This window comes from Pyrgilauda ruficollis, unplaced genomic scaffold, assembly GCF_017590135.1.
Source record: "Pyrgilauda ruficollis isolate IOZ18807 unplaced genomic scaffold, ASM1759013v1 scaffold15, whole genome shotgun sequence".
Classification (NCBI taxonomy): Eukaryota; Metazoa; Chordata; class Aves; order Passeriformes; family Passeridae; genus Pyrgilauda; species Pyrgilauda ruficollis.
In genome coordinates this window covers 168,052-182,086 of record NW_024513654.1, presented here as the reverse complement: position 1 = coordinate 182,086, position 14,035 = coordinate 168,052, and the positions used below count along the sequence as shown (strand labels likewise).

General features: G+C 62.3%; 1 protein-coding gene across 4 annotated transcripts; it reads left to right on the top strand.

The window, feature by feature from the left end:
• The first annotated feature begins 3,644 nt into the window (after nucleotides 1–3,644).
• On the top strand, nucleotides 3,645–13,643 carry MCAM (melanoma cell adhesion molecule). 4 transcript variants are annotated; one of them, XM_041461451.1, is made up of 16 exons: nucleotides 3,645–3,794; nucleotides 7,497–7,624; nucleotides 7,730–7,943; nucleotides 8,052–8,122; nucleotides 8,204–8,291; nucleotides 8,383–8,562; nucleotides 8,640–8,767; nucleotides 8,926–9,085; nucleotides 9,176–9,297; nucleotides 9,553–9,691; nucleotides 10,124–10,245; nucleotides 10,325–10,463; nucleotides 10,598–10,615; nucleotides 11,079–11,223; nucleotides 11,632–11,749; nucleotides 12,549–13,643. In XM_041461451.1, exons 1-16 carry the CDS (start codon nucleotides 3,728–3,730, stop codon nucleotides 12,576–12,578), a joined length of 1,869 nt encoding a protein of 622 aa, XP_041317385.1. In that variant the 5' UTR covers nucleotides 3,645–3,727; the 3' UTR covers nucleotides 12,579–13,643. The 4 variants fall into 4 exon arrangements, with proteins under 4 accessions (XP_041317385.1, XP_041317386.1, XP_041317387.1 ...); XM_041461452.1 differs by lacking the exon at nucleotides 10,598–10,615; XM_041461453.1 differs by lacking the exon at nucleotides 11,632–11,749.
• Nucleotides 13,644–14,035: the final 392 nt, after the last annotated feature.

Below are 14,035 nucleotides of genomic sequence, written 5' to 3'. Positions count from 1 at the left end.
AGGGCCAGCCCTCAGCCTGTGGGCATTGAACCATGCCAGCCCCCAGCCCATAGGAACCAGGCCAGCCCCCAGCCTGTGGGTACCAGGGCCAGTCCCCAGCCCACGGGCACTGAAACCATGCCAGCCCCCAGCCCATGGGCACCAGAGCCAGCCCCTAGCCCATGGGCACTGGAACCAGGCCAGCCCCCAGCCCATGGGCACCAGAGCCAACCCCCAGACCATGGGCACTGAACCATGCCAGCCCCCAGCCCATGGACACCAGAGCCAGCCCCCAGCCCATGGGCACTGGTGAGGGTTCACAGGGGGCAGCTGGCACAGAGCACCCCAAGCACCCCCCAGAGCCCACCCCAGCCTCTCTGGGCTTGGCTGCAGGGCTCGGGGAAGGCACAGGGCCCCCATCCCACCTGGGACACAGGAGCAGCCTGTCAGGACAGGCACAGGCACAGCCCACACTGGGCCAGCTCCCTCTGGCAGCATCGCAAGGTCCCCACATCAGCAGGGATCTGTCTGGGAGTGCAGGAAAAGCTGGGAGAGCTGAGGTCTGTGCTGGGATGCACAGCCCCAGGCCTGGCTCCGTGCTGACCATCGCTCCCCTCCAGCTGCAGAGAGCCAGGCCCAGCAGGAGCCAGAGGAGGGAGGAAAATGAAAGTGCACAATTCCAGATAATTCCCGCAACCTGTGATGCTCAGATAACGCCGGGAAATCAGCCCTGCCCTGGGCAGGGTCCTGTGGATCCCAGGTTTCCAGCAGCTGTGCCAGGGACTGGCAAAGCCTCACCTCTGCCAGGGGCAGAGCTGCCTGCCCAGGCACGGCCTCATCTGAGCGGTGGCAGGAGGGATGGAGGAGGAGGGTGCTGGGAGCTGCGGGGCCCAGGCAAAAATATCCCTCCCCTGCCAGGGACTGGGAGCTCTGGGAGCTGCTCTGTGCCTCAGGTGGGGCCAGACCTCTGCTCCCTGGCTTCCCCACCCCAGCTGTGTGCGTGGGACTGCAACAGGGGAGCCTGATCCACAGCGTGTGTGCATCGCTGCGAGTGGGGACTGCAGCCAAATCCATTAAGCAAGCAGATAAACAAGAAGGCGTGAGATCAGGCAGCAGGGAGGGAAGATGAAGGTGGCCAGCCTGCCACGCTCCCCACGCAGAGTCCCCGAGCCCGCCGGGTGCCACACACAGCGTGGCGGGGTGATTTCATGCCATCTGTTCATGCCTTGATTTCCAATCCTGCCCCTCTCCCCCAGAGTTATTCATTTGCTGGGGGGAAAAAAGCACGAGTTTTCTTCAAAGTTAAGCAGGCTGAAGCCCGACCAACTGGAGGCAGAGCCGTGCAGCGAGAGCTGAGAGCAGGGGGCTGCCTGAGGGTGGCATGCTCCCCAGCCTGTTTTCCCCAGGGAGTGGCATTGCCCTTTCCAACTGCTGGGAATTTTCTGCAGAGGTTTTCTTAGCAACGTTCTGCTTTATTTTTAACGCAGAATAAAAGTTAGCCCCAGAACAAAATGCACAGGGGCGTGTCAGCCGAGCTCTCCCGCTTTGTTTGTTTGACTTTGGTGGATGCTTTCCCCTGAGCCTCCTTCCCTCTGGGGGTGGCATTTGAGGGGTGGCATTTGAGGGGTGTTTTGTGCCAAGTGGAACATCCCTTTCCCTGCTCCAAGGAGAGCAGAGCCTGAGGCTCCTCTAGTGCTGCATCCTGCCCTTTGGAGGGAGGGGAAGAGTGAGAATATTGTCAGGGAGCCTGGGGTACCCACTTGGGGTGGATTTCCCCACCACAGACAGGGAGCTCCTGCCATGAGGTGTGAGGGCATCCCAAAACTGAGGCTGTGAGGCTGGAGAGCAGCTCCTGAGCATCCTGTGGGTGATGGCACGGCTCCCTTGCACTTGTTCTTCCCAGCAAAGGGAGGAGGCCTCCCCTGTCCAGCAGCAGCGCGAGGGCTCTCAGCCTTATCGCTGCCCAGCATTGCCATTTTAAGCAACTGATCTCCTGGGGAAAAAACTTAATCATTTCCGATGAATCACTGAGTGTGTTTGGCTGGGAAAGTCTTGTGGGGGGGGGTGCCGGTCAGCCGTGCAGAGGAGGAGGAGGAGGAGGAGGAGGAGGGCATGGGAAGGGCCGCTGCATGGCACCGGCCGGGGAGCAGCGCTGGGGCTGGGGGCCAGCACAGGGGGCTGGCGGTGGGAGAGGCGCCTGGGAATTCCCAGGAGGAATGCTGTGCCTCAGGGGAACCTGCAGCCCCGCCCTGGAGTGGCTCGGGGAGGGTCAGAGGGATGCAGCCCCTACTGCCGGGGGACGGGAATGCTGCAGGGAAAGCAAGTGAAGGAGAGAAAAGGATGTGCAAAAGTTCAGAGAGTCTGGGCTGAGAGCGGGAGGAGGGCACTGTCACAGCCCTGGGTCTGTCCCCGTGTGTGATGAATCTGAATCAGTGAGTTTCCGATGTCCTGTGAGCAGGGAAGCTTTGAAGGTGAAGAAAACCTTTGTACTCCAACAGCCCCTCTGGCTCTGATTGACCCGGGGAAACTGAGGCACGGAGCCAGGCTGTGACAGGACAGGGTGGCTGGGGCCGCCTGTGCTGCGTGGCTGGCTGCGGGCAACTCGCAGCACCTGGCGGGGTTTGTCGCGCTCCTCCCGGCTCTGCCCCGGGCTGCCGGAGGGGCTGGGTTGAGCCGGGCTGGGTGATTACCCCTGGATAATGGGAGCCTTGTGCAGCACGGCGAGCCCCCCCGCCCCCGGGCCGGCCCCCGGCCAGGCTGCTGCCCCGGCCACGGCGGGGAACAGCTTCTCCACAGCCGCCCCATTCAGCAACAGCTGCGCGGGGGCTCGGGCCGCGCATCGCTGTGATGCCCTGGGGCCCCGCCTCGGGGACACACGAGCGGGGCTGGGGGACACCGAGGCTCAGCGGGGGCTGGGGTGCGAGCCCTGCAGACCCTGGTGACCCGCCTGGACACGAGCCTGCTCCGCCCCCCAGCCCAAACTGCCCCCAGGTGTCCGTCGGAGCCCAGACAATGACAAACAGTGGTTTTTTCTGCCTGTTTTGAGTCTGTCCTTGTTTGGCGTGGGTTCAAAGGTGACCCCCCAGCTGTGGCTGCGCTTTAGGGCAGTGTAGGGCCGGGGCTGAGCAGGGCAGTAGGTCACTTCTGATTATCGCCGCTGCTACCTGCACATTGGACTCTCAGGGACTGTCGCGTCGCCGGCATTCCCCAAACACTCTGAAAAACACATCCCACGCCTCAGCCCCCTTCTCTGGGTCTGTGAGTGATTCCACCTCCAGCGCCCGGCTGTCTGCCTGCCCCAGCCCGTGCACGCCCGGACAGGCAGGAGCTGGCAGGTCTGCGAGCCCCTGGGGGCAGCTGGGGCCGGGCTGGGGCCGAACCGAGCTGTGCCCGGGGCCGTGCGGGGCCGGACACCGCGCTGCGGGGCTGGACACCGCGCTACGGGGCTGGACACCGCGCTGCGGGGCTGGACACCGCGCTACGGGGCTGGACACCGCGCTGCGGGGCTGGACACCGCGCTACGGGGCTGGACACCGCGCTGCGGGGCTGGACACCGCGCTACGGGGCTGGACACCGCGCTGCGGGGCTGGGCGGCGACGGCGCCCGCCCGGCTGCTGCTGGGGGTGATAAGCGGCTGCGGGCGGTGGGCAGGCACCGCGCCTTCCTCCTCCTCCTCCTCCTCCTCTCCTCCTCCTCCGCCTGACGTCAGCCCGCGGCCCCGCTCAGTCTCGGGCGGCCGGCGGCGGGCATGGCTGGGGGGCGGCGGCCGGCGGGGCTCGCCCTGGGCTGGGGCTGCTGCCTGCTGCTCTGCTGCGGTGAGTGGCTGCGGGAAGGGCCGGGCGGTGCGGTGCGGGACCGGGCGGTGCGGGGCGGGCGGACGCGCGCACCTGCGGAGCTGCCCGGGGCGCGGCGCGGGGTCCCGCGGAGCCCCGGCAGGGATGTCCTTCGCCTCGGGGGACACCGGGGGTGCGGGGCTGGATTTTGCCGCTGTGCAGCTCCCCGAGGTGGCAGCCGGAGGGGTGTCCCCGCAGAGCCGCGGCGGGGCCGGCGCAGGCAGCCGGGAGCGCTGCGCCCCTCGGGCGGTGCCTGGCGCGGCTCCGGGAATGCTCGGATCGCGGGGTCGGGGCAGCCCAGGTGGGATCGGCCCTTCCCAGCGTGTGTCCCCGCCCGGATGGCCCCGCGATCCGCGGCGGGGCGGGTCTGCGTGCCCCGTCCCGCTCTCGGGGCCCCGCTGCAGCCCCCCCAGCGCAGCGCAGGTTGAGGGGTGACCCACGTGCGTTCAGCGCGCACCGGGGTGAGCTGCTTGTTGTTAGGAAGCATCCACCCCTTTCCTTCTAAGGAGTTTTCCCCTGAGCGCTGTGTTTCTCTTGGCTTTTTTCGTGCTTTCTTTTTTTATCCACTTTCCAGTCCATTTTCACCCTCGGGGGGTGGCTGTGCTTCCTGCCCTGCCCCGCTCCTCGCATCCCGCCCTCCCCTCGCCGGGAGCCCGGGAGCGGTCCCGGTGCGCTGGCTGCTCCCAGCCCCGCTGAGCTGCGGAGGTGGCCCCGGCGCTGGGAACCTGCCCGGGCCGAGGTGTTGGAGCCAAAGTCAGGCTCAGAGCGGAGTCTAGAGCAGGCTGCTCCCACCCCCGTCCCGTGCCGGGATCCCCTTCCCACAGCCCGTGTGCCGAGCCAGGAGTCTCTCAATGGTTGGCGGCGTCGGTGTATTTGGAAGCCCAGCCACGTGAAAGGCTTGATGCTTCCCAGAAGCACAAGGGGCCACGGCCAAGACATTCCCAGGCCAGCCAGCGCTGCTGAAACGGGGGGCTGAGCCCACCCCGGGGCTGCCTGAGCCACCCCATCCCTTTGTGCTCAGCGGTCTGGCTGTAAGAGAGGTGTCTGCCTGTTGTCACCCAGCTGCGGGGTGGGGTTGAGAGCTTTGCCTCTCCAGGTGCACATGGCGGGGTCCTGACAGGGTGGTGGGGTTGTTTTGGGGTGCAAGGTGCTGCTCCCCGCTGCAGCAGAGCCCTGGCATCGTCCCCATCCCGGGCAGGGTGCGGGCTGAGCGGAGGCTGTCGGTGTGAGGTGTTGGGTGTTGCTGGTGTGTTGCTTCCTGCGGGGCTGGGGCTCTGCACCCTCTTCTCTCTGTGAAGCAGCCAGGGTGCGGGTGATGCTGCTTTGGGGCACCCCGGCTCGGCGATCCGTGCAGCTTTCTGAAGGAAGAGGAGGGTAGCATGTGTGGCTGCGCCGGCAGCAGGCGGGATCTGGCCGCAGCTGGTTTCCCTGAGAGGGGAGCACAAACCCACAGAAACCTCAGGCATCCCATGTGCGGCTCCAGAGCCCCGCGGTGCCTCTCTCTTGCTCCGGGCCGGGGGCACTGTGCCGCCACCGCAGCCGCGCTTCTCGCCTTCTCGCCGCACACCTCGGCTCTGCAGGAGGCTGGCGAGGGACTGTGCTGCTCCCCACCCCCTTCCCCAGCTCTAAAAGCAAATCTTTGTTCTTGTGGAGCTCTGGCTGCCGGCCGGCTGTCCGCCAGCCAGATGGAAAAGGCACGGGGGCTCTCCTTCCTTCCCTGCTCGCTCCCTGCAGACGCCCTCTCCAGATCTCGAGGTCTCCGGCTGGAGCTGTGCCAGGCCCTTGGGGTGGATGCAGCTCGGTGCTGCAGCTGGGCTGCTCCACGCCTGGCTGATGGATCTCCCCAGGTTCCATCACCAAACCTGCAGCTGCGCTGGGCACAAGGGAGGATCGCCAAGTCCCCGGAGCCTGCTGTGCCAGGCTGGCTGTGCCCAGTGCCTCTTTAGCCTGCCCACGCACAGAGCAAAAGGTCTTGGAGCTGTAGAAGCGAGCCTTGTGTCCCCAGGGTTGTGGGGGGCCTTGTGAGTGTCCCCTTGTGTCCCTCTTCCAGCCTGTCCCGGAGGAGGTGGGGAGCACTGAGCCCTTTTTCCAGGCAGGGTGGGGGCTGCAGCGACCGTGTCGGCCTCCTCAAGGGCAGTGGATGGCTGGGAGGGTTGTGATCCTCATGCCAGCCCCGGATGCCAGCCATTCTCCAGCTCTGAGCTCATGGTTTCGGTTGCTCCGCTGCCTGGTTGAGGGCTCTCATGCCGAGCGGGTCAGGGGGAGGGCCAGCTGCTCTCCCAGGGGCTGCCTCTGCCTGGGGCCCTTGCCGAAGGTCTGAAAATGATGGAGAGGCGAAGTCTGGCCTGGCTGCCTGCAGTCCAGAGTGCCAGGGCTCCGGGGAGGCTGCGTGGGGTCAGCAGGGACACACCCCAGCCCCAGGCTTGCCCGGTCGTGCAGGTGCCCTCCCGCAGCAGGCAGCCAAGTGGTGGCTGTACAGGTGGGCAGCTGCCTTCTGTGCAAAGTTATCTTTTCCTTTGTATCCTCAGCCAGTTTCCTGTCCCCGCTGCGTGCTTATCTCTGGGACTTTCACCTGTTTTTCCAGCATCTTCTTTGCTGTGCCGTGATTTGCTCATCTCTCTGTGCCAACTGTAATACACTGACAGGATGGGCGAGGGTCAAACCCCACGTGCTGGGGAGTTCTGAGGCGGCTGGTCCGGCGTGTCGGGGCCTTTGCTGTGGCAGAAGGGCTTCTGGCTGCGTTTTGGCTTTGTGCCACCACGTACCCACTCCAAACAAAGAGCATTTTGTGGGCACGGCGCTGCCCTTTGAAGTCACCCGGTGGTGGCTGTTACGGAGCGGGTGCTATCAAGGGAGATGTTGACACAGCTGCTTCCTCCAAGCCTCTCGTCCCCAGCTCCCATACCTGGGCTGGCTCTGTTGCTTGGGGACAGGCTGTTGTCCCCTCTGCAGGGCCGTGTGTCAGCCCAGGGCATGCAGACCCCCCTTTGCTTTGGCAGGGGTGGTGGCAGTGACACTGCCAGCCTTGCTGTGGTGCCACCCTTGTCTCTGCTCTGCCCCCAATCCTTGGGAAGCTGCTCCGTGCCCTGTCCTGGATCAATAGCCATTACCCTTCCATCCTCTCTGGAGCAGGGCCAGCAGCTCCATTACTGCTGTGGGCAGCTGGGCTGGGAGGAAGGTGGGGTGCAGGGATGGGCAAGCTCCGCTCACAGGGGCGTGGGCCCTGTGCCGTGGGTGGGCAGAGCTGGGCAGGGAGCAGAGCAACAGCCAGGGGGAGCTTGGGAATGCTGCAGGGATGGATGCTTTGACTGCTGGGTTCCTGCCCAGCACGGTCAGAGCTTGTGGAGGGACCTGGGAGTCCTGGCTGTGCCAAGGCCGTGGTGGCTGGGGACATGCTGCCTCCCAACGGTGCCCTGGGGACATGGCTGGTGGGGGCACGACATGCCATGTCCCCTCTTTGGGTACAAGATCACTGGCCTGAGCCCGTGGGCTCCCTGTGGATGCTGAAGGCAGTGTGGCAGTGGGGTCCTGGCTGTCACTACTGCAGGGCTGGGACACAGTGGGTACAGCACAAGGCACGGCTCTGCCCCACAGCTTTTGGGGGATGGAGATGGGGACAGCTGTGCTTGGACAGCCCATTATTCCTCATTATTCCTGCCCCTAACAGTAAATTCTGTCCCACAGCTGCAGCCAGCAAGCTGGAGATCTCCATGCCACCTGTGGTGGAAGTGGAGGTGGGGGGCACCGCCAGGATCGAGTGCAACTTCTACATCCCTGAGAATGCTTCCTACACCTACATCGACTGGTTCTACGTGAGTGCTGGCCTGGGAGAGCAGCTCAGGCTGCTGGGCTGGGGTGGCAACCAGCCCAGGGCTTCCTGCTGGGACCCCAGCCCAGCCTCACCCCTCACCTTGCAGGTGGACCGCAGCAACAAGCAGGTGAGGCTGTACCACGTCACAGCCAACGGGGTCCTGGAGGACGACACGGACTACAAGAAGCGTCTGTCACTGGGGGAGGACAAGGCCCTGTCCCTCAGCGCAGTGACACTGCAGGATGCCAGGACCTTCATGTGCCAGGTTGGGGCTGGCAGCTACGGTGTGGGAGAGAGCAGCACCCAGCTCAGCGTCTACAGTGAGTGGCACAGGAGGGCAGCACCCCTGGGCAGCTGCTCTGGGGGCTGGCGGGGATCCCATCCCAACCCATCCATCCTAATATCTGTGGGGTGGCTTCTCTTTCCAGAGGTCCCCACGACCCCTGAGATTGAGCCCCACTCAGGAGGCATCTCTGTGCACAGCAGTGAAATCCCAGAGGTGAGGAGAGGCTGCACACAGGGGACAGGCAGGCTCCCTGCTCGCCCTGACCTGTGCTCACTGCTGTCTCTGCCACCGCAGATTGCCAAGTGCGTGAGCAAAAACAGCTTCCCACCTCCCAACATCACGTGGCACAAGAACGGGCAGCAGCTGCACGCCCAGGAGAACCGTGAGTTGGGTGGGGATGGGCAACCAGCTGGGCAGAGGGGCTGGGGGCTGGCAGCCAGAGCAGCCCTCCCGTGTGGCTGTGTCCCCCGCAGAGGTGACGATGCCGTCGACGCTGACGCGCGAGTCGAGCGGGCTGTACACGGTGAGCAGCACGCTGTACGCGCCCGTCACGCGGGAGGACCGCCACTCCCGCTACCACTGCACCGTGCACTACTGGCTGCAGGGACAGAGGCGTGCCCTGGACTCACGGGGGGTCAAGGTCAACATCTTCTGTGAGTCTGGGGTCAGGGGGGACGCGCTGGTGCCCTGCAGTGGGGCTGGGCACTGACTCTGCCCATCCCTGCCCCAGACCCTGCCGAGCACTTGAAGCTGCAGGTGGTGCCATCCTCGACGCTGGTGAAGGAAGGGGACAACGTGACACTGGTCTGCGAGGCTGATGGGAACCCACCACCTGTCTTCAGCTTCTTTAAGAAAAACGTGAGGCTGGAGGGGACCGGGGCACCTCTCCCTTGGCAAACATCTCCTGGTTGCTCTTTGTCCCCTGCCCGGAGGGTCCTGGGGAGGGGGACGCAGTGGCTGGGTGGGAGGGGGCCTGTGTGGGGCTAAGGACTCTGCTTTGTGCCCACTGTCTGCAGCTGGATGAGTGGCAGGACCTGACGTCGCTGGCAGAGCCCGAGAGCGGGGTCCTGAAGCTGCACGATGTGAACAAGAGCAGCAATGGCACGTACAGGTGCCAGTCCCTGGACCTGGATGACATGTCACAGATAGAGGAGGACGTGGATCTTGTTGTGAACTGTAAGAGAGAGGGGACTGGACCCTGTGGACCTCGTGGTGGGTGCTTTGTCCCTCCTGCTTACCCTGCCCTGGTCTCCATCCCTTTCCTAGACATTGAAGGGGTCCATGTGAAGATGGAGCCGTCCTCAACCCTTCATGAAGGGGACAGTGTGACGCTGAGCTGTGACGCCCACAGCCCCGTGGGCCTGAAATACCAGTGGAGGGATGAGAAGGTGAGTAGGCATCCCAGTTCCATTGTGCTCAGGCTTAGTGTGGGCTTTGCAGTAATTCAGGCAAGTCAGGATCTTGCTCCATCTCTCCTGAGAGGCTGGGGAAGGATTCCCTCTTTCATGGACCTGCATTGTCCACTCCAAAATTGTCACCTCCTGACCAGGACTGCAGGGAGGTCCTGTGCTTGCAGGCTCCCTCTCTGTGCTTTGGGAAGTGGGCACAGAGGGCTCATTGCTGGGGACATTCCTTCCCAACAGGGCACGAAGCTGGTGGAAGGGAACCGGCTCTTCCTGAGCAACCTCACCTTCGAAACCTCCAAAAACTTCAGCTGCAAGGTGATGGCCCCTAGCGTGCCAGGGCTGGAGCAGAGCAAGAAGGTGTTCGTGGCTGTCGAGGGTAAGACCTGGCCGGGGTGCAGAGTGACCCCTGGGTGCAGAGTGACCCCTGGATGCAGAGTGACCCCTGCCTGCCCAGCACCCATTCCTTGGGAGCTGTGGGTGCTGATTTCCCTGCCCAGCACCCATTTCCTGAGAGCTGTAGGTGCTGATGTCCCTGCCCAGCACCCATTTCCTGAGAGCTGTAGGTGCTGATGTCCCTACCCAGCACCCATCCTCTGGGAGCTGTGGGTGCTGATTCCCCTGCCCAGCACCCATTCCCTGGGAGCTGTGGGTGCTGATGTCCCTGCCCAGCACCCATCCTCTGGGAGCTGTAGGTGCTGATTTCCCCTGCCCAGCACCCATCCCCTGGGAGCTGTGGGTGCTGATGTCCCCTGTCTGCCCAGCACCCATTTCCCTGGGAGCTGTGGGTGCTGATGTCCCCTGCCCCCAGGGAAGCCGCGGATCGTGGCCATCAGCTCCCCGCTCTACGTGCGCCAGGACGAGGTGGTCAACCTGACGTGCAAGGCCATCGCCTTCCCCCCGCCCACCGTCCAGTGGAGCATCAACGGCACGGTGAGAGCCGGGAGGGGCCAGCCTGGCATGTCTGAGGGGCTGCCCAGGCACTGAATCCTGCCCTGCCTGCCCTGCCCAGGCTCACGAGTACGTGGACAACCAGCACATCGCCAGCAACCTGACGGTGCGGGTGAGCCACGACCTGCTGCGGGCCGGAGCCATGTGCCGGGTGTCCAACAGGCTGGGTGTCAGTGAGAAGCACATCCAGCTGGTGGTGGGTGAGTGTCGGGCGCTGCTTTGTGTCCCAGGAGCCCCCAGCAGTGTCAGTCCCCCCTGGCCCAGGCGCCAGCAGTGCCGTGCTGCCATGGGGGGGCTGAGCTCGGTGTCTTTCCCTCCTTTCCTGCTCTTCCAGATGATTCCATCAGGAAAGGTCAGTCTGCTGCTGGTGTCCTTCAGGACATGAGTTATGCTCACCTCTAGCCTGGGGAGGGAGCTTGGCTGCTGGCTCTGCACTGCTTCTCTTGCTGCTTCTCTCCCTGCCAAGCCAGGCCGGAGGCTGAGGCTCTGTCCCCAGCGAGGCCACCAAGTGCAGCTTCTTGCAGCCCAAACCTGCTGGGCAATGAAGCAGAGCGGATTGGCCTGGTGCCTTGCAGGAATTCCTGTTATCCACCCTCCTGTGGCACATGGGGCAGGGCAGCCCAGAGCAGAATTTCTGTGCTCCTACAGAAACTGCCCCAGCAGAGCATTTCTGTACTGAAATCTGCATCCTGCAGGCAGCTGGGGAAGCACTGGAGCTTTTTTGGGAGAAGGGGCCTTTTCCTAACATAGAAGGGAAACTGGAGGTGGTCACAGTGGGACAGATATTAATTTCTTCCTCTCCCCATTGTGTTTAGATCAAAAGTCAACAGCAGAGAGCCAAGGGGTGATCATCGTGGCCATCATCGTGGCCATCCTCGTGGTGGCTGTGCTGGGCGCTGTCATCTACTTCCTGCACAAGAAAGGCAAGATCCCGTGTGGCCGTGCAGGGAAGCAGGACATGTAAGCACTGCCACCTATCCCCCAGGGGCCTGTGGGGCTGGGGGTGCCTGGTATCACTCATGCTTCCCATCCCATCCCATCCCATCCCATCCCATCCCATCCCATCTCACCGCTCCGGCTCTCCCTGCCCGGCGCAGAGCGGGGCGGGAGCGTGGCCTGGGGGGCACCGCGCCGGGGGCTCAGCAGCTTCTCCAGCTTCCCACAGGGCACTGCCGTGCAGGGAGGAGACAGCAGAGTGCTAGAGCAGCCAAGGGCCCCCTCCCTGGGCAGTCCAAAGCTTTCTGTGAGCTGGAGTCTCTTTGACCCCAGCGCTGTGGTCCCCCGAGATGGAGCCCCAGGGCTCGGCCAGCCACGTGCCCTCCTGCGTATCGCCAACGCGTCTCAAAAATTGTCACCTCCCTCCCCTAGCACAAAGCCAGAGGCCCGTAAAGACAAGATTGTAGTTGAAGTTAAGTCAGATAAACTTTCCGAAGAGGCGGGGCTCCTGCAGGGCGCCAACGGCGAGAAGAGAGCCGCAGCTGACCAGGTAGGACAGAGCGCCGGCACCGCCCGCGCCGCTCAGGGACGGGGCTGCACCCAGGTAATGCTTTGCTCCCCTCCTCCGGCACTGCCCACCCTGCACGGGCCTCCATCCTCCATCAGCAGCGCTCGGGGGGGCCGTGGGAGCAAGGGGAGGGGGCAGTTCTGGGAGGTGACAAAGCTCTGCTGGTGGTGGTGGCAGTGCCCTGCTTGGCTCTGCCCCTTCCGCGGAGCAGCAGCCAGGCTCCCCAGGGGAGAAGGAACTAAAATAGAAAGATGTCTGGCCAGAAGTCAGAGCAGAGGCTGCAGGAATGGTTCCTCTTAGCCAGAGATCTCGGGATGAGTCTTTTGGGACATGGGCGTTCCCCTCACCTGGGATGGAGCAGCTTTGCAGTGTCACTGCTGGGCCACCACTGTCCAAGATGCAGCCCCTGAGCCCACTGTGGTTTTGTTTGCCTTGGGCCAGCCAAAGATGCAGCCCCTGAGCCCACTGTGGTTTTGTTTCCCTTGGGCCAGCCAAAGATGCAGCTCCTGAGCCCACTGTGGTTTTATTTGCCTTGGGCCAGCCAAAGATGCAGCCCCTGAGCCCACTGTGGTTTTATTTTCCTCAGGGCAGGAGAGAGCCCCTGCCTGGCTGTGCACAGCTCCCACTCCCCTCCCCTCGGGGTGGGTGTTCAGCCACCCTGGGGTGCCCCGGCTGTCCCCACCCCTTGTGTGTCACTGCCACCCTGCAGCAGAGGGCTGGGTTTGTGTTCATCCCTAACCGAGTGTTTTCCCTCTCCTTTTCTCTTCTGTCGGAACTGAAGAGCGAGAAATACATCGATCTGAGAAACTAGAGAGGAAACCTACTAAGTGCTTTCTTCCTTCAAACCTTTCCTGCTCTTGGATTGCCTTCTCCCACCCCTGCTCCAGCCCCTGGGGAGCACGGCCAGAGGCCAGCCGAGTGTCACCGTGCTGGGGACACCTCCCTGGCTCACCTGGCCATTACCTCAGCCCTGGGCTCGCAGGTGTTGCCTTAGCAGCAAAGCTGGACTCGCTTTACTACTCCAGAGAAGCCACAGCAATATTAGGAAGAATTATATCCCATTAATCCCTACTTGGTGGAAGGATTTGAGGTTCTTTCAGGTAATCTGCTCTGTACATGTTGTGGGAAGGTTTTGACGCATTCTTTTTACCCTGACCTTGCTCAGAGAGGCTGGTGAAATTTGGGTTTTGGGATGTCTGAGGCACCTTAGCTGTAGGGCGTGCAGGTTGGAGGAGAGAGGAGAGGAAGGGGGGTGTGTTAGAGAGGTGTTTGCAGCTTCTCAGAGGGTTTGAGTGCTTTGCTTTGTCTTTGAACCGTTCCTGGGTCAGTTTATCGCAGAGGTGCTGCGATCCCACAGGAGGAGAGGACCTGGCAGAGCAAGGAAGGGGTGCCAGTCTCCAGAAAGGCTTGAGGGTGTCTGGTTTGGAGCTGCGCTGACTGTGCAGGGCTCTCTCTCCCCTCTGAATCTGGTTTATTGTAGAGACGCTGCAACAGCAGGACCCAGAGCTCCCACAGGCTTCAATTCAATATTGGACAGGGCCAGTCAGTGACGTCTCAGGGTTTTTTTGTGCTCAGCCATTGCCAGCCCCAGGTCAAACTCCTCCCTGAGCTCCGCTGCCACCCCTGGCCCCGCGGGGAGGAGAGGAGAAGGGCGAGAACCTGCCACGAGCTTCTGTGCCAGCCCTCCCCTGCCTCACCCCAGAGGGATCAGCCCCTCCTGCCTCTCAGTGCCATCCTCTGAGCTCTGCTGGCCGCACGGCTTCGCGCCCTGGGCGTCCCAGCCCTGACAGAGGAGCTGTCCCCTCCTGCTACACGTGGTGTCCGAGCAAAAGCTTTGGTTTATATATATTTTTGTTGGATTGTGTGTACATTTCCAGGAGTTTTATTTCCTTTTTTTTTTTTTTTTTTTTTTTTTTTTTTTTTTTGTCCGATATTTGGGATTTTGCAAAAGTGGAAAGTCCCAATGAAACACTGTCAAATTTCCAGGGTTTTTTTTTCCCTTTTTTTTTTTTTTTTTTTTTTTCCTTGTTGTTGTCCGATACTTGCGAGGTTTTTTTTTTTTATATATGTGAAAATAAAGTACGGATTCAAAGCTGAGTGGTGGAGTTTGTTCCCACAGACAGAAGGGTGGGAAGGGCATTCCATAATCCCATGGAGGTTCCAAGAGGATCCATTTATGCCCCTCTGGCTGCTAAGAATACACTAATTATTGCCAATGCTAATAAATCTGCCCATTCTAATAATAAATATAATAATAAAATATAATAA

Excerpts from the sequence above, each read along its gene's own strand:
- MCAM (XM_041461451.1), top strand. The coding sequence starts at position 3,728 with ATGGCTGGGGGGCGGCGGCCGGCGGGGCTCGCCCTGGGCTGGGGCTGC. Across the intron at positions 3,795-7,496 it reads CTGCCTGCTGCTCTGCTGCG|CTGCAGCCAGCAAGCTGGAG; the intron begins GTGAGTGGCTGC and ends TCTGTCCCACAG. Across the intron at positions 9,298-9,552 it reads ACCAGTGGAGGGATGAGAAG|GGCACGAAGCTGGTGGAAGG; the intron begins GTGAGTAGGCAT and ends CCTTCCCAACAG.